The sequence below is a fragment of the Artemia franciscana genome, chromosome 2 (assembly GCF_032884065.1).
Source record: "Artemia franciscana chromosome 2, ASM3288406v1, whole genome shotgun sequence".
Lineage (NCBI taxonomy): Eukaryota > Metazoa > Arthropoda > Branchiopoda > Anostraca > Artemiidae > Artemia > Artemia franciscana.
The window spans coordinates 56403161-56428728 of NC_088864.1; the positions used below are offsets into that span (position 1 = coordinate 56403161).

General features: G+C 34.1%; 1 protein-coding gene across 1 annotated transcript in view; it reads right to left on the reverse strand.

The window, feature by feature from the left end:
- The window catches only part of LOC136043804 (uncharacterized), a 57420-nt gene that overhangs the window by 19503 nt on the left and 12349 nt on the right, over positions 1 to 25568 (reverse strand). The window contains exons 3-9 of the mRNA XM_065728723.1: positions 22117 to 22245; positions 19702 to 19845; positions 18109 to 18419; positions 14868 to 15066; positions 12994 to 13160; positions 8073 to 8241; positions 1189 to 1512 (exon numbers count right to left, since the gene is read on the reverse strand). Coding sequence (XP_065584795.1) covers positions 1189 to 1512; positions 8073 to 8241; positions 12994 to 13160; positions 14868 to 15066; positions 18109 to 18419; positions 19702 to 19845; positions 22117 to 22245 — 1443 coding nt within the window. The remainder of the gene's footprint in view (positions 1 to 1188; positions 1513 to 8072; positions 8242 to 12993; positions 13161 to 14867; positions 15067 to 18108; positions 18420 to 19701; positions 19846 to 22116; positions 22246 to 25568) is intronic.

A 25568-nucleotide genomic window follows, 5' to 3' on the forward strand; every position in this document is an offset into this window, starting at 1 on the left:
CTTATCTATCAAAAAATGAACTGACATCATTTTATATAATCCTAACAAGGGCTTATGCCAGATTTGCCTCTCATTCAGTCGGACAATCTGTCTTGGCTTTTCCTACAATAAGTCATGGCTGGATGCACACAACTACTTGATTTTAATTCAATTTCAGGGCTTAAATAACTGTCCTAGCTCTTCCCGTTTCCAGCATCATATTATAAGAAAACAGAGGTATTCAATTAACCAGTGTGAATGTAGATAGTGTACAAATATTTATTCTAGTATGGGAGGGGAATGGCCAAAAGGTAATCCTAAAATAAAAGGAAGATCTGTCTATTGATTTTTTTTCTTGAAATTCTAAACATAAATATTACTATTTTTCATTGACGTGTGAGGAGGTCGGACATATGATAGCCAAAGTAAACTCGCTAAATCCCCGTTATTTTAGGACAAGAATATACCACCCAAAATGTAATTTTTTCTACCAATAGAAAAAAAATAACCATATAAGGCAAGAGTAAATATAACTCGGCAAGATTCATTGATAAAATTCTTCGTCCGATCCTGCACATCAATGTGGAACGTAAACTCTCAAGAGTTTATGCCATCAAAGTCAACTTTTGATTATAAAGTCTAAATATTTTGAAATCAATCTATTTTATTTGAAAAAACTGCATTTTTTTTTTTTACAACCTGTTGCTCCTTTCGTTAATTTAATTTATTGTAATAACTATGATTATATAATATGATTATTTGTAATAACTATGATTATATAATCTATTGCATCATTACCTAAAAGCTTATGAACAAGCCCTATTAATTTTCAGTTTTTGTTGTCCATGTGCCCTTCAGAGCTTTCCCATAAAAAAAAACCCCACCTTAAGCTTTAGTCTGGACATCGACATTGTCTGAGATCCCACCTCAAATATTGAAAATCTTGCCTATAAAGAAATTACAAAATATCCATCAACCTGTTAAAATAAAGACCTCGACAGTTCATAATGAAAGCGTAATCTCTCAGATATGTAACAAATATGAAAACGAAAAAATATATCTTTTTGTGAGTTGCACTGTTTTAAGCTGTCTAAAAACCAAAGATATACCCAGATTATCCACAACGACCAAATGTAACCATAACTGAATTTTACCCAGACTGACATTCAAGATCTGTTTGGTACGATCATGAAATAAATAACAACTCACCCTGTCACGGTTGGTGTTGGCAAGAGGCATTATAGCACTAAGAGCGTGCAAACGAATAGATCTATCCACATTGGGCTTAGTTTGGGCAATCAAACGCTCAAGAGTGGCACCATGACCGAAGTTTTTCATGGCATACATGGCAGTGACTTGCTCTTCATAGGTTTTGGCTTTGTTGAATTTATCATATAAAAGTTTGCCAATGCGGCTCACGGTTTCTTCACGGCATTTACCAGTATGACAAGTTTTCTGGGCAAGGTGGGCAAAGCTGAAGAGGAAGGCTCGTTCATTTTTCTCACTTGAAAATGGAGATTTTCTCAACCATCCCTAGAAATATGAAAGACTTATAGAATAAATACTATGTTTCCCAATCAACATAATTTGGCATATGCTTAACGTCGTTCATATTTTTTATTTTTATTTTTTTTTACACATACAACTTTAGATAGTTATAATCTTTTGATAGTAAGAAAATTGTTCCTTTTTTCACTTTTGTTGGAAAAGGTTTTAAGATTAAATTGCTTAAGCAAACAGTTTTTGGTAACGAAAGACACGGCCGAGTAAGAAGTGACTCAGTCCAATAGTAACCAAAACCATAAAAAACGGAGTTTTGTTAACAATAGAGGCATGAAAAGAACTGAATTTTTATGCGTATTCCAAAAAATGCCTATTTTTCGTAAGTGGGGAGGGATGCCACCAAAAAGTCAAGGGATCTTAACAAAAATACCACCATCGGATTCAGAATATCAGAGGACGATACTGTAGAGGTTTCAAGTTCATATTTGCATAACCGTGGAATTTTTTTTTGCCCATGTGTCATCTCCTTAACAATAAGAGGGGCCTTTACGTGAGACAAAATACTGAATGATAGTAATAAAGTCTCCTTAACTTGGGAGGGATGTGTCGAATAAATTGTGCTATTTTTTTTTTTTGTCATTATTAGTGATTTTTTAGGGTTTGTTCATAATAGTCATTATATAATTGCGCAAATATGTGTTGGTGTGCGCACATTGTTGCCAAAATGTGCGTGTTCTCTGTTGAATGAGAAAGAATGAACATACTTCCACCGAAACGCAATGGATTTCTCCGACGTATGCGGTTGTTATGTGCCTAGCTTAGTTTTCTTTTTTGAGTGGTATTTTGTTAAAATGTGGATTAACTGGAGTGAGGCTTTTTTGTTGATTTATGATATTGAGTTTATATAATTTACCTGACCTTGCAGGCAGAACTAAACTGTTAGAGGGAAATCCTTTTGATATACTGGAATGCACGAGGGATGTGAAGGATGATGAAGCAGTAATTTTGGAAGATAGCACGAAAAACAAATATTCATTTATGGATGATTCTATCCCCACATGCAGTAATGTACGTTTTTCTAGTTTTAACTTCAGAGGTTTACTTAATAGCATCGAGTTCATAAATGACATAATTAATAGAAATAAAATTGAAGCTTTAGCGGTAAACGAAACTTTCTTAAATGATAGGAATATTAATGATGTAAAGTTTTTTGATTATGATTTTGTTCATGAGAGTAGAAAACACCATCAGCATGGTGAATTAGGATTTATCATCAGAAAAGAGTTAAAATCGAAAATAAGACGAGACCTAATGATTTGGAATGTAGAAATGATTTTTGAAACGTTTATTCTGGAATGTGAAGTTAATAAAAAATCAACAATTATGATATCTTTATATCGCCCACCTTCCGGAAGCATAGATCAATTTTTGATGCAACTTGAAATTCTATTAAATAAAATATCACAAATGAATAAGCAAATATTTATTTTTGGTGATTCCAACCTAGACCTAATGAAAATTCAAGCAAAGCAAAATGATTCGAAGATAAGAGAATTTTTAGAACTAATGCTTTGTCAAGGACTGCTCCCATCATGTCTAATTCCAACTCGAATAGATGATAATGGAGCAGCATTAATTGATAATATTTTTTCTAATAGTATTTGTTTTTCAACTTTTGTCATATTAAACGATATTTCAGATCACGATGTGATAATTTCGGAATTTAATTTGGCCAGATCTAAAAAAAAAATAAACGTAATGAAAAACAGGTCATATAATAAATGATGAATCAATTGCGCGTTTAATTATTAAGCTAGGAGATATAGATTGGAAGGAAGTAATCAGTACTGAGGATGCAAACAAGGCATTGGAAATGTTTTATAAATCATTTAATGATGTTTATAATGATATATGTCCAAAAGTTAAAAGGAAAACACCCAAGTCAATGCCACAAAAACGATGGATATCCCCAAGACTGTTAAAATGTATTAATGAAAAAAACCAGACTATACAAAATTAAATGCAACTATCCGTCTGATGAAAACATCCAGAAATTCAAATTGTACAAAAATACTCTGACTAGAACTTTGAAAAAAAGTGAAAGAAATTATTATGAGAAGGAAATATCTTCAGCTGCGTCCCAGCAGAAAATGTGGGAAATCTTGCATGATAAATTAAATAAAAATAAACCAAGAGCAATACCGACTTTTCTTAATAATGGAAATGACGCTAATGAATCAACTGAAAAAAGGATATCGCAGAATTATTTGCTAAGCATTTCAGTAAAATTGGTAAAGAATTGGTTAGAGATCTTTTGGATGAGTCATCAGGTTATACACGATTTTTGCCCCAAAACGAAGATAAATCATTGTATATGCTACCAGTGTCATTTGATGAATACCAAAAAGCTATTAGTGATTTAAAGAGAGGAAATTCGGCTTCAGTAGATGATATATGGACAAATCTTTTAAAGAAAATGCTCTTGCACATGTTATAAATACGAGCATAAAAAATGGTGTCTTCCCTGATCTTCTGAAAAAGGCTAAAATAATCCCTATATTTAAAAAAAGGTGAGGCTCAAGATCCCAATAATTACCGTCCTATTGCACTCATTTCCCCACTGGCTAAAGTTTTTGAAAAAATAATGAAGTATAGACTTACATCATTTCTGGAAAAGATAATTTTTTTTCGAAGTTCCAGTTTGTTTTTTTAAAAGATAGATCGACAGAAGATGCCGTCGCCGCAACACATATTTTCATTAATGATGCTTTAGATGATGATTGTTTAGCAGCTACATTGTTTTTTGATATTAAGAAAGCTTTCGAAACTTTAAATCACGATTTCGACACTTCAAAAAACTTCGAAAATGCGGTAATAAGAGGAGTACCTTTAAAATTAATCAAATCATTTTTGCACAATCGAAGGTTTGTGGTAGATATTGATGGTGAATATTCGTCTGAGATATCGAATAATAATATCGGTGTACCGCAAGGTTCAATTTTAGGACAACTATTATTTTTAATATATATAAATGATCTCCCTAAATCTACTCCTGAAAATGCATTAACAATTATGTTTGCGGATGATACTGCAGCAAGTTTAAAAGTACCAACATTAGATGCACTGAAAGAAAAACTGATTGAATTTTGTTAAAACAGAATTTATTATTTATGGAAGATCAAATCAAAAGTTGAAAATATTTCTCTGAATAAAATTACCATTGATACTATTCATGAAATCAAAAGAATATACACAGCAACATATTTAGGTATCGTTTTTGACCCTACCATGAATTTTAAAACACATATATCGTTGTTGAGACTAAAATTATCAAGAAATATAGGTTTGCTCCACCGACTAAAATTTTTATTCTCATATAAGGTTCTAAGAATCCTATATTTTTGCCTAATTGATGCACACATCCAATATTGCTCAGTTATATTTTTGCTGACTTTTAAATCACATATTAAACCAATAAAAACCCTGCAAAACTAAGCTATTCGAATTCTAGATAAGTTTTTACAACACCCGAGGAGTACAGATATCCGATCTGAAACACGTACTTCTTACCTGTTTCTAGATATAATGACTCTTACACAGAAATCTCATCTGCTATTATCTAGTTGTTATTTTAAGATTCAACATGTACATAAGTCTCTGTATTCACTGTTTATAAGGAACTCCTAAGGCTGAAAGCGAACTGTGCGTCTTACCCAGGTGAGCTCCCAGTAAAGCTGTTACGCGAATTCGCCATTTTTCTTGCTAAGCCACTCTCTTCTATAATCAACCAATGTTTCCGTCAGCAAGTATTCCCTAGCTCTTGGAAAAGAGCATATGTCCGCGTTATTCCAAAAGTAAGGTGTCCAAAATCTTGTGATCAACTCCGGCCTATATCAATAACTCCGAACCTTTCTAAAGTTGCAGAAACGTTTATTTACCGTAAACTTATGTCACAGGTCTCTGCACATCTAGACCCGTATCAGTATGAATTGCTTAAGAGGCAGCAGCACAACTGTTTATTTAGTACGGATGTACCATCTCATTGTCGAGTTTCTCCTCGTAGACTACCGAAAAGCTTTTGATCTTATTCGCCATTCCATTGCTATCACTAATCTACGAAACATGGGTGCGCAAAAAAATATTCTCCTTTTAGTGATCAATTTTTACAAGCCCGCTATCAGTGCGTTTACAGTCTTTTCCCAGGAGATACCGACTCCGAATGGGTCGAGCTTACATGCGGAGCCCCACAAGGTACTAAGCTCGCTAGTCTACTATTTTTGGCAGTGATAAATTTCATCCTTTCCGGCTATGAAGAAAGATTTAAGTATGTAGACGACTTGTCAGTCCTACTGAAGTACATTGTTGAGGAGTCTGTGGCTGTCCCCCAATTCTGTAACGAAATAATCAACAACTTTAAAGATGAATGTACTGCGAACAGCCTCCAAATCAACGAAGGAAAGACTAAAATCCTTCGCTTTAATCCCCTGAAGAGACTTTGTGTGCCCTCCTCCTCCTTATCCAAGTGAATCTTCGGCAGTAGTGCTTGGTGTCAAGTTTAGCATCGACTGCTCTTTCAGCCTTCATGTCGATACAATTATCGAAAAGGCAAATAGTGCGATGCGGACACTTATACTAATGCGTCGATTTGGTTTCTCAGTGACACAACTAAGGATAGCCTAGCTCACTTACATTCGACCAATTTTAGAGTATGCATGTCCCGTATGGGGCCCACAAGTCAATAACACTATTTACCTAAGTGACCAGCTTGAGTCAATACAAAAAAGAGCAGTCAAAGTAATATTGTGCGATGCTTTTACCGAATATAAGTTAGCATTATCCACTTTACAAATTCCCTCTCTTCAAGAGCGTCGTCTCAGTTTGGTCCTTGAATTTGGCCAATATCTTCTCAGAAGTGATAAATACAGATCGATACTACCACCAGTTTTAGTGAAACATCGAAGTACTAGGTTGAAGAAAATTGACAGATTAGCAGTACCTCCTTCACGCACAAATCGTTTTTCCAACTCATTCATCCCTTTCTTTGTATCAAAGTATAACAATTGTTGAATTTATCCTATTTGTCTTCTAATTTTTTTTGTCGTTTGAATTAATCCTTTTTTTGTAAGCACAAGCGCCCTTTAGTTTGATGACTACGAGAGATTGTGCAAATAAAACCGATTCTATTCTATTCTATAATTTCTTTTTTGACCAGAATTTACTGTCCAAACATCAAAATTCACTGATAACTAGATGCGTTAACCCGTACAAACTACCTCTGGTGAAAAATGAAAGATCCCGTTTCAACCTCCGGTATATGATCCCATCAATAGCCAACAAATATTCATTAAATAAATTTGTTGAGTTACCAAAAGGATCTTTCAAGAGACGATTAAAAAGTTATATAATGGAATCTTCTTGCAAGAACGGTTGGTAAAATTTTTTTATTTTATGGTTTATTTTGGCCTCACTCCACTTACTCCGCCTGAAATACTCTCATTAAAGATACTGTTTTTTTCATTTTATTGATGAAATAGTGGTTCATTTTTGTTTGTTCTGTATCAATGAGGATTGTTAAATTTTGTTTATATGTATTGCCCAGTAGTCGAGCTTGTCTCTCCATTTGGGCAAGTTGAAGATTTTGATGAATATGAATTTTTGAATAAATGAATCTGAATCTAAATTATTTTAAACATAATATACTTTATATAAATATATTACATAACATAATAATACTATTATGTAATGTGAATATTGTGTAACAAAACTAAAAAACAATGGAGTAGTAAATCGTTGTGGACCTTCTCTTAATATTGCAAATAAAGAATACATTATTAGATCAAAATGGAACGAAAATACTGGAGATAATTTATTCTTAAGTTTAAGTTGTTGACTCCTAAGGTAACTTAAGAGCGGAGAATTTTAATATTTTTTTTTTTAGTATTAACAAAAGGGTTACAAAAACGCAACTTATACATCTAATACTAACAAAAAAAAATGTGCTCCGATATAATATAAATCTGTGATTCCAAAAAATGATAATTCCAAAAATGTTAAATGGCACTCGGTAGTTCTATACAAGTATCTAGAAGGACAAAAATAAATATCACTATTTCATTACAGTTAATATTGAAATTAAATATTTCAGTTGAAATTAAAGTTTAAATCAAATGATTTAAATCAGTTGATCTTGGATCCACACTAATTTCAACAACGATAAAAACATGCAATATTCTTATATTAAACCATACTTTTACTACTAAGCGATTTAGAATTTTAATTATTACAAAAAAAAATAAAATAAACATCGTTACATCATTGAAATGTCAGCATATAATTATAATTGATGTTGTTTAATCTTTGTTGTTATTTCTATTGTTGTTTACTATTGTTCATTGCTATTCCATTCCACAGTCCATACCATGCAAACAAATATCTGAAGCCATATTTTTACTTCATATGGTGTGGTTAAGCAATACTTCCTTTATCTCCTTATTAAACATCCACTATTTTAATGGCACAGTTTAAACAAAATATAGGCTAAAATAGGTGCTTAAGCAAAACCTAAATTTAACAGATTCATTTCAGCTTACGTCAAATTCACCCAACAGCTTTTCAGTAGGAGCACGGATATGGTAGGGGAACTCAGCAAGAACCCGACGGGTTTCCTGGTCATCAAGGTCTCCTTTTACTATGACATCCTTAAGGAACATAGCACCAGCATTGGCACCAGATTGTGCAGCAAAATCAAGGTAAAGTTTCCTAAAAGTATTTTCCTCTTATTAGCTATATTTAAGAGTGATCATTACTGCCATCGATTTTACTACTTTATTAAAGAAGAAAAAGAAAAGTTGGACAGATTCCCCAGAGCCCTTTATGGCGCAAATGGCATCGATCGGTTGCTGGGTATTTTTTCGGTTGCTGGGTAATTTTTACAGGTACAAGTAGTCAGTGTGTTGCTAAAAATCACAAAATAAGAGTAAATTTTAATATGGGTTCCCACGCTACTATGATTACATATCTAACTAATCATAACTTCCTCAGACTCGCCACATTCCAACACAGGCAAAAAAGGGCATATTTTTAAGCTTGCTAGTTGAACAAAAAGAGAAAGGGAAAAAGGATAAGAGGGATAGCATGAGCACTTAAACACGGTTGATAAAACTATTAGTGCTACTCACAGCGCAGTGCTACGCAGAATAACGAGAAATATTGGAAATAAACTTCATTTTAACATCTTAAAAAGACTGATAAGAAACAGGTTTATTTTAGCCCAACTTGATACATCATCAAAGCAAGCATACTATTTTGCTGAAAATTTGCTAAGAATATTCTTAAGAATTGTTACAGGACAAAGGTTTTCCTCCTAGGGGAAAGAAATATGCTCAGTGAACCTATTTTACCCTTTGGAAAGTGTTTCTTTTAACCTATCAAAAGTAAAAGACTCAAATAAACCCAATGACAGATATTATTATTTGAAGTGGTTTATATAGATACATATCTAGATGAAGCTGTCTAAAAACTACCTATATGAACATATCTAGATAAAACAGATTTGATACATCCCCATCACTGAAACATCATCCCAAAATCAGGCGTAATATCAGGCTCCCCACATACAATAGCATCCTGTCTCCAAGATTGTATGAAGTGACAAACCATATCATCAAAGTCCAGAGACTTGAACTTTCATGAACTTTCGTATACAAGGTACATAAGCGAATTAAAACGTGCGCAAACAGGCTGAGGATTTCTGTCCTGCAACCACTGTTCAACCCCCCAAATTTCATAACTTTATGATTTTTCCCTATTTTATATTTGTAATTTTTTTCTCTCATTTAACCCCTCTCCCCTGCCCACCCCGCCGTGAAAAAAAATCATGCAAGCATACCTTGACAAAGTGACAAAAAAACAACTATCCCACCATAAACATGATACAGTGGGCAATTTTAGATAACTGACATATCCGAGACAAAATTACTGTGGGTAAATTAATGTGTTACTTAATTACTAATTAATTACTACTACTAATTAATGCCCTTTAGCAGTTAGTTCATTATCCCTGTTCCCCTGTTTATAAGTGATGATGCACTTTATTTTTAAGAAAATAGTCCATGAATCAGGCACATACAAAGGAACTTATTGGAAAGGGGGCTAGATTTGAAATAAATGCAAAATCTAGGCGAATAATTTAGAAGTACAGAGAAAAATGTAGAAGAGATTGCAGAAATAAGAGGATGCACTGAGACGTAAAGCTCCTCTTCGAACGGGTATTAGAAGGATTCTGGCTTTTTCCGATCCATTGATGCTCATTGAATTAGTTAGTTACGCGTTAATTAGTGGTAGTAATTAATTAGTTATTAATTAACGCATTAATTTAGTAATCGCATTAATTAATTAATTAATTGATGCTCAATCAAACTGGTTTACTATGGACGTAACTTGAGTGGTTTGAACAGTGGCGCCATTTGGGGGGCAGGGGGGGCATGCCCCCCCCTGATTTCTGGAGGGGCCCAATTTCAACCACGTAATTCTTTGTTTATTCGTCCTTGTTCTACTTTTTTCTCTTTTTTTTTACCGTATTTCTACTGTGAATTATTACTAAATAGCAAATTCAAGATACTCGACGATTATTGCATTTCAAGAAAGTATCCTGTTTTTGCCGTTCTCCCTAATTAATTTATGGTCACCCTTTTGGCAGGGGTTTGTAAAGTCCTTTCTGGGCTCGGAGTACTTCTGTGACATTGAAGTCTCTCCAGTGATTAATGAATCCCGTCAGTCGGGTATCCAGACCAGGGTGTCATTCCAGTTTTGTATTTAGTTTCTCGTTACCCTTCATCAAATAAAGAACCGTGAAACAGTGTTGAGTTGTGTTCAAGTTCAAATCGGATTATTGAAACATGAGTTCATCCGGTGCGAGTGGTGCAAAAAAAGGAAAATAAAAGCCCAAAGGAAAGAAGAAGAAATAAAGATGCAACGACGATTGGCTTCGTTTTTCAAACCGACTGTAAGTAAATCTACCACATTTTAAATTTTGTTTCGTCGACCAATCTTACTGAACGAACCAGAACAAGAGCTACGAGCTCATATGGCACTTGTTACGAGTAGGCAGTACAACAAAGGAGATGAGCCCGTCACAAACCACACCCGCCACCCCAAAAATGCGGTTCGGAGCTAGAAATAGAATATGCAGTTTCACTCAAGTCGGTGCATTTCTGGCATCGCCTCGGATCATCTGGAGCAGATGACTGTTGTAACTTCCAAGTTTCAGCACAATAAACCTATTCGTTTAATCCCTAGACGTGCAACACGGTTTCCGGTACCTCCTTCCAGCTGCCCCTTTCGCGGCCGAATCTGGCTCGGACACTCGTGAACGGATCATCTAGAGCATCTTGTCTCACCACCTATCAAGTTTCACTCGAATCTCAGCATTTTTCAATAAATCCCCCCCCCTCCCCGACCGTGGTCGGATCTGGTTCGGACAGTAAAATATGTCATCTAGGGCATATGCTTACTTTACATTCCAAGTCTCATTTAAATCGCTGCACTCATTTGACCCATATGCGAGCCACACAATTTCCCGGCCCCCTACTGTGGCCGAACACGACTTGAAAAAATAAAAGTCACATCTTTGACATCTCCGGTTCCCGTCCATCAAGTTCGACTGGAATCGGAGCGTACCCTATCCAATCCCTCGACTACAAGTATTTCACGAGTTTCCCGGTGGGCGCCTCCACCCCCCCCCCCCACAAATATCGGATCAGATCCAGACTTGACATGGAACATCTGAGACGATATTTCTTTCCACTTGCCAAGTTTCATTGAAATCCGATCACCCGTTTAAAAGTTATGCATGCCACTAGTTTCCGGATTCCCATCCCTCCACTCCCCCCACGATGGTCGGATCGGGGAAACGACTAATCTCAAGTTAGTCTGTTCGAGTCCCTGATATGCCTGCCAAGTTTCATCGTCCATTTGCATCAGGAAGTACCGATCTCGCGGAATTGCCAGAAATCCGGACCCCCCCCCAAGTCCCCCACAGTGCCCCCATAGAGGAGGGGGTCTTCCCCCTCCTCTACACCCCGCTCTTCATGCTAAAGTTTTTCAGCATTTGTAAAAAAGTTACTTACTGTTTTAATAAAACGCCCTTTGTGTTTGAGGAGTCGTTTTTGCTGAAGTAACTGTACGTAAGTTTCTGATTTATACAGTAAATGTTCTATTTTGGTACTGTTTTTGGTCCCTAAATAAGCTGCAAAATGCGAACCCCAAAGGTAGTACGGTACCTAAAGGCATGTTCGAAAATTTTAAAATTTTTAAGGCTGGATGGGGGCCCAAAATCGATTTTTGGCCCCCCCCCCTAAGGTTTTCTGAAATGGTGCCACTGGGTTTGAAACATATTATGAAATCTTGTCGTCAAGCCCGTTATGGTTCGTCGATTTAAGTTAGATACATCTTTACAAGTTCAATAATGAGTTGAGTGCGTATTTAATACGCGAATTGCAAATGCTACTATAGTATAACACACAACAGTACCGTAAGTAAGTAAGTACTAATTCTTTTTTTCAAATGTTTTTTATATTGCACCGTCAAAGTACCAAGGACTTTGACAAGTCCTTAATGCGCCACAGGGAACTATATCTTTGATGAAAAAACCTCCATATACAGTTAATTAAATTTACGCTTTGCAGGCATCAAGGTCAAAAATAAGGAACGTGTAAATAAACAGAAAAAAAGGAAAGAAAAATTATATCGAGATGGTATTCTAGAAACTTCTGATTGCTGAAGCTAAATACCATAAATTTATTCTATGTATTAATATATATTAGTAAAATTATTCTAAATTAAAAATTCAATTTGTCAGTCAATTGACTTACTTACACAAAAGAAAAACCTGGGCATTTATCTAAAATATCAAGGACAGTGACAATGACAACACCAAGGACTGAACAGGCTAAAAACGCTCGACACCAAATTGCTTAAGAAGGTATGGCTTTCCATTGAAGGTGTCTTCACGCATCAACAAATTGCACTAATTTCACAAATTAGTTTTACTTATTAATTTCCACTTTTCAATATGGCAACACTGACGGAAAGGTGATATTTTCCTAACTTCACTATTATGAAGCAACCAAAATATAAGCCATAGACAAAAAGTAGTTTTTAGCCGTAGGTAGCTAAGATGGGTCAAGGGGCAGAATTTTTTCCGTTTTAACCCCTTGGTATTTCCCAAAGGTTAGAGTAAACGTAAAAATGCAAAATGCTTCCGTTAAGCATTCCGTTTTTAAATTAACGGAATGCTTCCATTTTCGTTAATTCTTCTGATATAAGCATGTGGTAATGCATCAAAGCCGTACTCCATACTTAAGTGCATAAATATCATCAAGAAATTCTAGACATTAGCTCCCCTAGTCAAATATTCCTATAAAAAAAAATGATGAATCTTCCTTTGAATTTCCTTGATTATTTCTATATGAACTAGATACAATTGATATGTGAAAGATAAAAACAGACTACCTTTTCTCCTTATCTCCTTTTACTTTTTCCCAAGAGCTCTTGAAAGTTTTGGTATCAAAGCCAGCAACCAACTGCATTGTGTCAAATAATGTCTGATCTTGAAGAACTTTCTCATCAACAGCGCTTGCTGACATGGCTTTCTCAAGCTTACCAATATTGTCAATAACCTAGAATAATAATTCGGAAAATTTACTTTCTGAACTGACTTTAAATAGCAGGCTCAAAGTAAAAAAAAACATATTTTGAAACTTTTTTTTTTTTTAGTAACCATAGCTTTCTATAACAGGTAAGTTTTAAGAATTGTTCCTGCTTCTGCATTTATCTTTAGGCTACTCAAAATTCAAAGCCTTGAGTCGCTATTGCAATATTCTCTTTCGTTTCAGCTCCTTAAATCCCTGTAATAATAATAATTTATTTTTGACCCGCTACAAAAAATCCAAGCGGAGTATCAATAAAAGAAACAAAACAAACACTACACAAAACAGAAAAAACAAGAAACTAAAGCAAACGAGTAAGGCCTCTGTGGGCGGGCAGATACTTATAAGTAGACTGGGGTATTTTACCAGCAAGCTCCGTGAGCTTCGACCCAAAATCCGGGAAAATATAAACAGATATGAGGCTCCTATTCCTATACCATGGAGGCAGATACAAAAGAAAACGGGAAAACCGGAAATAATAAGAACGAATTGAACTGATATCTTTTTTATGAAAAATAGGGTAAATACCAGAAAGAAACAAAACCGAATGATCTGTAAAAACCGAGTATAATTTAGCAAGAGACTTTCTATTGTATCTACCTCGGTTAGCAACCGAGTTGCTTAATTAGCAACAATTTTAGAGTAAGCATGTGTAACATGCTTGAAATTGTTTTTCTTCTCTGAGAACCACAATCTCACAACGAAATTTTTTTATCTTCCTTTCTTTCCGTCTTTTTTTTCTGCTTTTCCAATTTTATTACATCCGTCTACTGATCTACCTAGACTTAGTAACACAAAAATGGTGGATTTTACAATTCAATAAATTTCTCAACAGAGCAATTAAATTAACTTAATATGGCAACTAAATTGATATGACAAACAAATATTGCTTTCATATGAATATCTGCTTAAATTCAGGGTAACACAACAAAAGTAATCGTTGTAGCCTTACTCGTATTGACAAAATTCACCAGTTGGGCAGAAAATTGCTCTTATGACCTTTCGTTACAAAAAAAAATATACAGGCGTTTGGCACCTCGCATCAAGATTAAACATAAAAGTCCAACACAACCAAAATTCGAGGATTTCATGAAATGGAGGATTCAATGCTAGAGGGGGCCAAGTCCAAAAATATCAAAAGCTTCATAGGAGGACCAGTTTCCCCATGGAATAGTATTCCAGTTGTATTACTTCCAGAGCGTCATTTTTAAGCTCCTTCAAGGAATTGCAATACTATTATTCAGGAAAATGATACTTGCCTAGACTACTGACACTATATCACCCTTATTGCGGGATCAACAAATTATGGGGTATTTTGCTGGTATCGCATTTTGAAATATTAAGGAAGACAAGCTTTTTATTGATGCTGATTTTGTACCCCTCCCACTTCTAAGTTGGGAGTTGGGTTTCTTCTTTGTGGGAAGATATTCTCAACTCATAAGCGTACTATAGGACGAGTTCGACCTTATTATCTACCATAAGTAAAATGTATACCTCATTTCCTTAAAATTCTAAATAATAATATAATTCCTAAAAACTGATACTTTGGCATAATTACGGGTGGACTTTTTAGTTTTTATCATTTTAAAAAACATAAGGGAACGCTTAATTATGCGAAGAATATATGAAAATATCGCAAAGAGACACAAATTTAATGAATTAGAAAAAATATTTCACCTTAGACTGAAGAGACTTGGGTGGTTTAGGCTCTTCAGGGTGGAAAATATTAAGATCAGATTCTGTAAGGTCAACATCATCTTGTGGGTGAGGGGGCATAGCACGAAAAGCAAATTTGAGGTCTCCAGCTGCTGAGACACCACTGACGTCAATTGGATTAGAAATTTGGCTAGGGTTCTTCCTCAAAGAGTAGCTTGAGCTAAAATTGAAAGAGTAAAATCATTCCATGCTTACAAAAAAGCTAAACCAAAGTAAAGATCACAGGTTAATTAAAAAAAAGGTTTAGTTTCAGTGTCAGTGAGGAGGGGGTGAACTTTTGTATGAGGGTTCCAGAAGTAATGTTTACTTTAGTAACGGTAGCTTTCTGTTACAGTTTTTTCAGACGAATAAACACTTGCAAGAACAGTGAAGATTGCAACAGCAAGAAGAGCGATTCATGTTCCTCACGAGCATGACAACTCAACTGAATAAGCTAAACACAAGTCAGCTATGTTTAAGATTTAGGACGTTGTTTTGCAGGCAATCAAACAAAAACTACATATGCATTCGTAAAGGCTACTGCTCTGTGATGTTTAGTCTAATCTTTTTATATGCATCTCGTATATTACTAAATAACACATCAAACGGAGAGACTTAATATATGGTAAAAGCTATATGGCATTCTTGTACTCATTGATTCAAACCTGGCGTAGACTAGATGGCAGCAGGCTCTTTGTCTAGAAACTGCTCTTGCTTCAGTCGGGTGGCAGCTCAGGCCTTCGGCTCTCACCAATAGATTATGCCATACATCACAAATGGATTACGTCATTTTGATGAGAATTTTATTGAGTTTTTCCTTTCTACTTCATTTACAAAAAACTGATGAGCCATTTTTTTCTTATGGTGTTAATTCACAACGTCAAGTATATTAGTTTAAATTGCATCAAATGTATATGAATACATATATGTATGTCCAACTCTCTCTCTCTTTATATATATATATATATATATATATAAGGTTTTTTCCTGTTTTTCAATTTTGATACTACTCTTTTGGATTGAAAGTGTTCAATGGCTTCTATATGCTCTGCAGATGGTTCATAATCCACCTGGCTTTTCACTTACTCGACCTTACGGTATTCTTATGGCAGAAAAAGCCAGAATCAAAAACTTCACTGCAAAAAAATTTCTGTAGGGGGAGAGGGGTTGATTTTACAGATAGACTGTATATTTAACCAACTGTTCAAACGCGTAATAAAGGTTTTAGTAAAATTCAGTAGATTGCGTTAAGAACGGTGAAATGGCAGAACTTTGAACTAATTTTACTATATTAATTTTTCTAATTCAGTAAAAGGGATTTCTTTTTTCTCAATTTGTTTTATAAAAAAATCCTACTAACTTATCATCAAAGGTCATGACTCATTCAATTTTACAGTGCAAGCGTTGTAATTTTATAAATTGTGTTGCTATGGTGAAGAGAGGCTTTTTGCCAAAACTTAAGTGACCCATTACATAATGTAACCATTTGCTAACTATAAATTAAAACTCAAAGTCTGGGTTTTTTTGTATGGGAATATCTAGAGGAAATGCCACCGGTCTTTAATTAATCAATGACCTTTCCATTCGCTTGTCAAGACTGGAGAAATGATTTTAGATAAAAGCAGTCTTCCAGACAGACGTTGGATGTCATTGAACTTTGTTGGATAATTAAATTTGTGTTTCATTTTGAACACATCTACAGAGGCGTGGTCAGGTTGTAACAGGCATGAATTTTATCAGGTGAACAGAGGCATGGCTGGTGTTGCGAAGCTCGTGTTTCTGGCCCCATTTACATGGCTTGTTTGTGTTGCCATGGATTTCTATGGAGGAAAATGTTGTGTTTCATCTTTAGCTGGGCTAGCCTGAACAGGTTCTTTAGTCTGGTGTTTAGTTTAAGGGTAATCAATTCATCCCATCTGCAGGGGGAGGGACGAATTGTTAAAACTTTATAAGGCCAAATAACCAAAAATATACATTTAAATATAATCTTGCGGAATAGCTAGAGATCACAACATGTGGAAGCTCATTTGTAGTAGGATGTCCTGCGAGTAAATAATTTAAATCATTCGAGTTTTGAACGGAGGTTGATTTTAAACCCCAGGGTGAATGAGGTGAAAAAAGGAAGGGAGAGGAAAAGCAATCTGAACTGTTTCTCTAATACAGTGTCCACCAAAATATCATGGCCATATCCCCCAAAAATATGGACACATTGAAATTGAGTTTAACCTAATTCTAATTTATCAGAAGTACGGATGCGTCTTTTACAGTTATAGGTCTTGTAATATCATTTTTGGATTTCTATTAGAAGCTCAGCTGCCAAAGGATAATGTTGAGTTTCTCTTGTTCCCACGTCCCCTCCTCCCAAATTCTGCTTGTAGAATAATCTCGGACGGTCTTATAAAAAAAAAAAAATTAAACTCTGTCTTTTAAAATATGAACTGATCTAGAATTAAACTCATATTTCCAATTTCTATTCATTGATAACTGTCCAAAGTTTTTTTGGTTTTCAAACACTATTATACAATCAAGATAACATAAAAAACACAAAGAGTTGGTATCGTTTGGAAAACTGAAAGAAAGAAAAAGAAGAGAGCTATTCAGTGAAATTTTGCTTCTTCCATTCACTGGTATGTACAAATATTTACAGGTAGCACACAAAATCAAATAAAGTAATGACTATAAGAAACAAAGAACGGAGAAAATTTTTTTTCACTACTGGTAAAAAATAAAGTTACTTTGCAAGCCTTTGAATTAATTCTTGAATAGATAAACAAGCTATTGAATTATGCAAGTCATTACATCAAATTTAGTTTATTCCGTTATTGCCATTTTTTAGTAGTTTCTTTTTCAACACAAAATTATATACAGTAAATATTAGATATGACCATACACAAAGAATTAAAAAAGGTAAAGAATGCGGCGTTAGACTTTACAGTCCCTACCGGCGGTGCTGATCTCCGTTTCTTGGCCCTTCAGCCAAGAAGTGCAATGGGGGGTTGAGGGCCAACCATCCTGTGCTTTCACACACCCTTCCTGTTTACCTTCCCCAGACTTCTCCCGGTACCCATTTAGAGCTGGGTCGACTCTAGCTCAGCTTACAGAGTCATACCGCTGACCCTCCGTCCCAAACTAAATAATTGGGTTCACTGGGATTCGAACCCTCGCCCTCTCAGGCAAAGAATAAGAAGAAAAAATATTTTATTGCTGATGCAAATATACTTACTTTGCAAAATTGTACATTGGAACTCCTTTAGGCTGGAAGAGATGGTGAATAGTATAGCCAAAGGTGTTGATAAAGCTAGCTTTGAACTGGCTTTTTGAATTCTTTTCAAGAACATAGTATATATGGGTGGTTCCAAGGACGTTGTCTTTTGGGGCTTTATTGCATGTAGTTTCACCAAAGTTACTAACAATCATCTTTGGGTAATCGGCACAGTCTTCGGATGTGCGCTGTTTAATAAGGTTAAAACCTTTGCCGAGTGCATCCGTGGCGCCAAAAGAGTATGTAGTTTTACAGTTACCGGCAACAGTGTTCTGAAATAAAATAAATTTTACTTGAAGGAAGGAAGTGACTACGGTAATATAATTTTAGCATATTACCAAACACGATAAGGGAGTATCGCTCTTTTTATTACCTTGTATAAAATCTGCAAGATTGAACTCTGATTTCTGATTGATGGCTCGTTTCGAGGCTAGGTTCCAAAGTATGTTTTATGTGTTACATTAAGCAGCTTATATGACTGAATTATTAATCTTAAATCACTATTACTTTTTCATTTTTTATTGTTGTATCTTAAATTGTCGAGAATTTCAGATTCTATTTGATTTTGACACTAAATAATTTTTTTTTAATTTCATTTTAAATGTTAAAAATTCAAAGGGTATATTTTGCAAATAATAAAGAAAAAAAATTTTTTGGATTCATCTTATTTTACGTCAAACTCCAACTCAATTTTAAAGAACTTAAGAGCTTTTACCAAACAATGGCAAAAGCAAAATTAATAGAAGGGATTAACCAACATATTTTCAGTATCTTTGTTTACTCTGTAGTTTAGTAAAGATTCTTTACTCTTTGTGTTTTTGCTTCTTATCCCCTTCGCCTTTATTTTTATCTCTTCTACTTCCTAAGACTTCATGGTCTAAACTTTGTGGATTGTTTTTCTTCTTTTGTCTCATTTTTCTAAAAGTTGTACGATTAATTTTGTACAAAATTGTACTTGTTGTAGTTCCATAAAGTCATTTTAGTGAAGATTTTTGTTGCGCCAGCCTATTTAAATGGTATAAAGTTTACCACCTTACCTTATCACAATGGTACGATACCTCACCCTATTGTATTGATATGGAAATTGGACTTTATTTCGAATTTGAATTATCTTTTCTGACAATTTGAAACATCAATCTAAACATCATCCTGAACAATTTGAAATCTTCTGATTTCTTACTTTCTGTGGTCTAAAGTCTTGAATCTTTTTTCTTCTTCTGATTACCTGCTTCTAAGACATATGTCGGTCTATACTGTATTGTTACATTATTCTTACTTAAGAAGAAATTACTCGCTGAAGTTCCATTTAGCCATTTTAATGAAGGATGCACTTATTGTTATAGCGACCAATTTGAATGGAGGCAAATATACCCTACTACCGCACTGAATGGTAACATACTGGGTAACCTGAACTGTGGAGCAATTTTAGCAATTTTAAACACTTCCTCTCAAAATTATCTATAATTTTCATGATTTGTGTGCCATTTAATTTCTCAAGCCCCCCCCACCCCGAAAAAATCCTATGTGCATTCCTAGAAATGGATAATAGCTTACTTCTGTAGTTCTTGTGTAGGCGTTTTCGTTTTTGCCTAGTTCATTGGCACCTACAGACACATCCATTTGCAAAGGTGAGGCGATACCTTTTTTCAAAGACACAGACCAAAACGTGTCGCTCGGATCCGTCTCAAAAGCAACAATCTAGAATAAAAAGGTATAATTACTTAATAAATATTTAACTTCTAATGTAATAAATGTCGACCAGCAGATACTAGCAGACCAGCAGACTAGCAGATACATAATAACATGGGGGTGAAACCCAAGGTGGAGGGGGTAAACTGAGGGAAAACATGTGCCTACAGTGGCACTAATCCATAAAAAATAAAAAGGGGTAGGTATTTCAAAAAAAAAGTACAAAAAAGTATTTAACAAAATCTCAAGGAAGTTGGAAAAGATTTTTTATTTTTCTCTATATTTAATAAAAATCAAAAATATATTTTTTCAAAATTTACCTGCTCCCCCTTCCCCTCCCTCAAATTGCCCCCCCCCCTGCATGGCCCACAATTTTTGGGTCTATAAAAGCACTAGTAAATATATTTTTAGTCTTCAGAAACAACCTATCACTCTCCGTGAACGAACCGCTAGTAGTAGTCACAGTTAATGTCTTCATTTTCCTTGTTTGTTTTTTTGTTAGGAATTGGGTCCAATACAAAAGATAAGAACCCTTCCTTTCTCATCTTCTTGAGCTTCTGAAATTGTAATTCAAATCCTAAGCGGTAGCAATAGTCGTTTTAAGTTAATTATTCTTAGTTTCAATATTGCCTAAAACTGTGTCAACATATCGAATCAATAACTAACTTAGAATCAATTTTGCCAATTTACTGAGTTATTAAGCCTCGTCTTGATTGACATCATTAACCCTGTAAGCTTTGATTAAATGGCCAATCATAACCTTCGAAATTTTCGAAGGGTATCCAGTTATATTGGCTGTCCAATAATAGCCGGCTGTCTGAAATGATCCACCCCCCAAAAATGCTGATGTCAGGCTGAATGAGGTCAGTCAAGGCAAGGCTTTACAGATCAGCAACGACGTTACTTTGCAATTTCTTATTCAAAATTGGACGATGTTTCTTGTGTCAAAAATTCCTGCTTTTTGTTCTTGATACATTTGGTGACCTTTGGACCTAATAAACATGTCTATTAGACTAGGCCCTAGTCAGTACCTCGGAGAGAGAGGTTAGGGGGTTTGCCCTCCCCCCAAAAAATATTGGTCCGATTTTTAAAATCGTAACAAAAATGGATATGAACAAGTTTTGACTTTTTTTAAGTTTTTTTTGTACCCCCCCCCCTCTGAAAAGAATCCTGTATACATTCTTGGACTAGGGTACAACGGAGATAAAATGATCCAATAACTGAATCCAAATAATTTCCTCATTGTTATGCTTAAAGGTCGTATCAGATACTTTCAAACTTCTGAAATAATTGCCAAAACTGCCTGCTAAGCTACTCTAAAGGGGAGGAGCAGCACGGCACTGTCTGTTCAATTACAGCTGGGTTCTCTTGATCTATATTACTCTGCTGACCCTCTCGTTGATGACAGCTTAGCAACAGTTTGGGAAATTAACTAAGAAAACCCATACCTAAGAAGAAATTACCTGAGTTTCAGATATGACCTCTAGACGCCACAGCGACATTATGCAGATGAAGATTTATTTTGATTTACCTGAAGCCAAAGCTTTAGGATAATAAGTAAGTGTTAGTCACATGCTACTTATTACTAAATATATTATTTATTAGTATGTGTTTAACATAAAAAAATCAATTTTTGCTTTATATAAAAATAATTTGAATTTATTTTAAAAGATATTAGGTTATATTTGACATTTATAAAAAAGCTAAAATTATCCTTTACCTTTTTGTGTCAAAATACTAGCTAAAATAGGCACCGTTAGACTGAGGACTTGAGAGAAAAGAGTAGAAACTTACTTTGCCTTGTTCATACTTAAAACAGAAAAATGTATTATTTATAATACATTTATAAATATCTTATAAGTATATTTTATATACTTATATATTTTATAAGTATGTTTTTAGTGTATGCTCGATATTAAACATTCATTTTTTTAACTTATTAAAAATTAATATTAGTTTGTGATTGCATTAATAAAAGAAAGCTGAAGTCATTTTGCTTTAAGCCTTTAATGTCAAAACATCAGAAAAACGTATTAATTATAAGCAAATATTTTTTATTTTCGTTTGATATTAAATTCAATAATATTTAACGTATTATAAACAAAATTATCTTGTATTTGCTATTTTAAAAAACGCTAGAATTAAACTGCTTTAAGCCCATAATTCCAAAACATTGGCTACACCTTATATTCCTTAGGTTGATGACTTGGGATAGACAAAAAAAAAAAAAAAAAAAAAAAAAAAAAAAAAAAAAAAAAAAAAAGAAAAAAATGAACTTACTTTTCCCTGTTCATACTTGACTCGGAATGGCTTTTCAAGATCTGCGGTAGCATCCGCCTTCTTGAGGTATTTGACCTTTCGTAGCAGGTCTTCGTGACCATTTCCAAGTGCAAATTGAATATTATCGAGCTGAAAGAAACAACCATTTAAATTTGTTGTCTTTTCTAGTAAAAAAATAATCCATATTTTTTGTCTTTTTATTATATTCACAAACAACTTATAATCTAGATAACCGGCATTATCTAATATCCATTAATTACATGCAATACCCCCTCCCCCCCAATCACAAGAATTAAAACAAAGTAAATCAGAAAAAATAAATAAAATAAGTATTACCAAGACAATGTTCTATTATATGAATAACAGTGATGATAAAATACGGTATGGAAGTTAGCTTATACTTGTTAGATTGCCTTATTATGATATTCGTATCTTTATATATGCATAAAATAATTTACTAGCTTACATAAAATAAATTAAGTATAAAAAAAACATATATAGGTAGTACAATGTATTGCATTCAATATCTAATTTATAACGTATTCAGTATAAAGAAGCAAGTATCCAATTTTTAGGCAATTCTAGTCAAAAAGTTTTCATGTTTCTTTTGTGAAATTAAAATAAAATTAATAAAAAAAACATTTTGGCAATAGAAAATATATTTAGTTTCAGCAGGTATGTGTTAGGTGATTGTATTATTCTTTATAAATAAATTGATTTTCTAACGTAAATGAAGCAAAAAAAGATTATACAGGCAATACAATATACTATTACAGTTATAATAATAATTAAAAAGTAAATGGAAACATGTTTATGGAAAGATGAAAATATATATGACTTCTAGTGAACATAAAAAAGTGTAATCTAAACACTGTAACATAAATACGAGAAAATAAATAAAGATACTAAAATATATTATTATACTCAATAATAATAAAACATATGTGTAGATAAGTGCAAGCTTTTCTAGAACTAAATCCTAACTATATTTAAGCAGATATCTCCTAGGCATTAGATTTTTTCTAATGAAATCATCTTATAAATAAATAAAGTACAAAAAAATAGGTATAGACAATACAATATATTACTATATTAACAATTATAATGATAAAAATCGTACATAGGCAAGCGTAAACTTAATTAGAATTTAGCAGATGTAGTAGTGTGATTTTCCTTGGGAATTTATGGTGGACTTATGATTTATTAAATAATAATGGGTTGTCCCCTCCGCAATCCCTCGCTCTTTACGCTAAAGCTTTTAATTGTTTTAAAAAGTAGAATTGTGGCAAAGAGTCAAACTTTAGCGTAAAGAGCGAGGGATTGCGGAGGGGACAACCCATTTCTTATACGGAGTAATTTCTGTTCGCTTTAAGTTTTAATATCGCTCCTTACTTTCATTTAAAAAAACTAGTTTTTTTTATTTAATTTCTGAACGTTTTTGAATTAATGCATGTTTGATTTTGGCTCTCCGCACATAAATTATTAAAATGAAATTTGTATATTAATCCTTTTTTTTTGCTAAATGGCTTTCACTTAGTTTTAATCAGACGATTTTGAGAAATAAGGGGTGGGGAAGGAGGCCTAGTTACCCTCCAATTTTTCGGTTACTTAAAAAGGCAACTAGAACTTTTAATTTTTAACGTACGTTTTTATTAATAAAAAATATAAGTAACTTAAGAATTAACTTACGTAACAAACTTTTATATTCTTATATTTTTATTATGTACACGAGGGGGTTTGTACCCTCGTTAATACCTCGCTCTTTACACTAAATCGTAAGTTCTGTCCCAATTCTTTAAGAATGACCCCTGAATCAGAAAGGCCGTAGAATAAACAGTTGAAATTACTAAAAATACTTTAGCATAGAGAGCAAGGTATTTGTCTCCTCCTAAATACCTTGCTCTTTATGCTTAAGTATTTTTAGAACCCCTCATATGCGTAATAATCTCTGTTCGTTTTAAGTTTCAATGCTACTCCTTACTTTCAATTGAAAAAACGTTTTCATGTTTATTTTTTCATTGTTTTTTTATAGTAATGCTAGAAAATCCTGCGCCCTTTTCATTGAATTTTTCTTCCCCCATGACATATTCCTCCCATGAAAAATCCTTCCTTATAGCCCCCTCTCCTCAACCCCACCCCGAACCAGAAAAATCCCCCTGAAGACGTCTCTACAATTCCCAATAACCATTACTATGTGTAAACACTGGTCAAAGTTTGTAACTTGCAGCCCCTCCCCCAGGGATGGTGGGGGAATAAGTCATTCCCAAAGACATAGTTATTATGAATTTCGACTACGCGGAACAAAACGGTTATCTCAAAATTTTGATCCGATGACTTTGGGTAAAAATGAGCGTAGGAGGGGGCCTAGGTGCCCTCCAATTTTTTTTTGTCACTTAAAAAGGGAACTAGAACTTTTCATTTCCGTTAGAATGAGCCCTCTTGCGACATTCTTGGACCCCTTGGTCGATAAGATGACCCCTGGGGAAAAGAAAAAAGAAAACAAAAAACAAACAAACAAATAAACACGCACCCGTGATTTGTCTTCTAGCAAAAAATACGAAATTCCACATTTTTGTAGATAGGAGCTTGAAATTTTTGCTAAAGGTTTCTCTGATACGTTGAATGCGGTGGTGTGATTTTCGTTGTGATCTGCACAAATGCAGAAAATTCTATTTTAGAAAAAGGGGATTTTATTCTACTTTTTTTTAAAGGTTGTATGTTAATTCTGTGCTCTCTTAGAAACATTCAACATCTTTGAAACGGCATTCACTGGGGAAAGACTTAGATCCATCAGCAAACACAATTATTAAAATTTCTGATTTGAATACTTTCAAGGTGCCTGCAAAATCTCTTTGTGTCTCTGTAGCCAAAATCTTTTCTTCCCCAACATTTTCAAACTTCTGTGATAACAGCCAAAAATCATTAGCTGGACTTTTTTCGAAGAGGGGATCCAAGCGTTAATAACATATATTGCCCTACTGATTTTTCCTACGAAAAAAGCTTACTGACAGTGATGGTAAATTAATAATAATAACAATAATAGTAATAATAATAATAGCAAAAAATTACCATAATGCACATAGAGGAGAATCAGAAAACAAAAAATTAAAGAACTAACAAAACCTTACAAGAACAATGACAAATCAAATACACAGATAGCACACAAAAATCGTCAAGTAAAGCAGTAAGTCGACTTTTGCGACGCTTACAGAATATAAGATCAAAGGTTACAAACATAACTTAAAATTTTTGGAGGCATTTTGGGAGTTGGTCAAACCAGAATTTTAGGTTATTTTTCCAGATGTTTAAATCTTTCCCAAATGAACAACTTTTCAAAGCTGTTGAGTATTTCTCAGAAATCACACAATGAAGAAAAAAATCTTTGAAAATGTCACTTTCCTCTTTGTTTTATAATAATATTTTTCCATCACCAAATGCGAACTAATTATCAG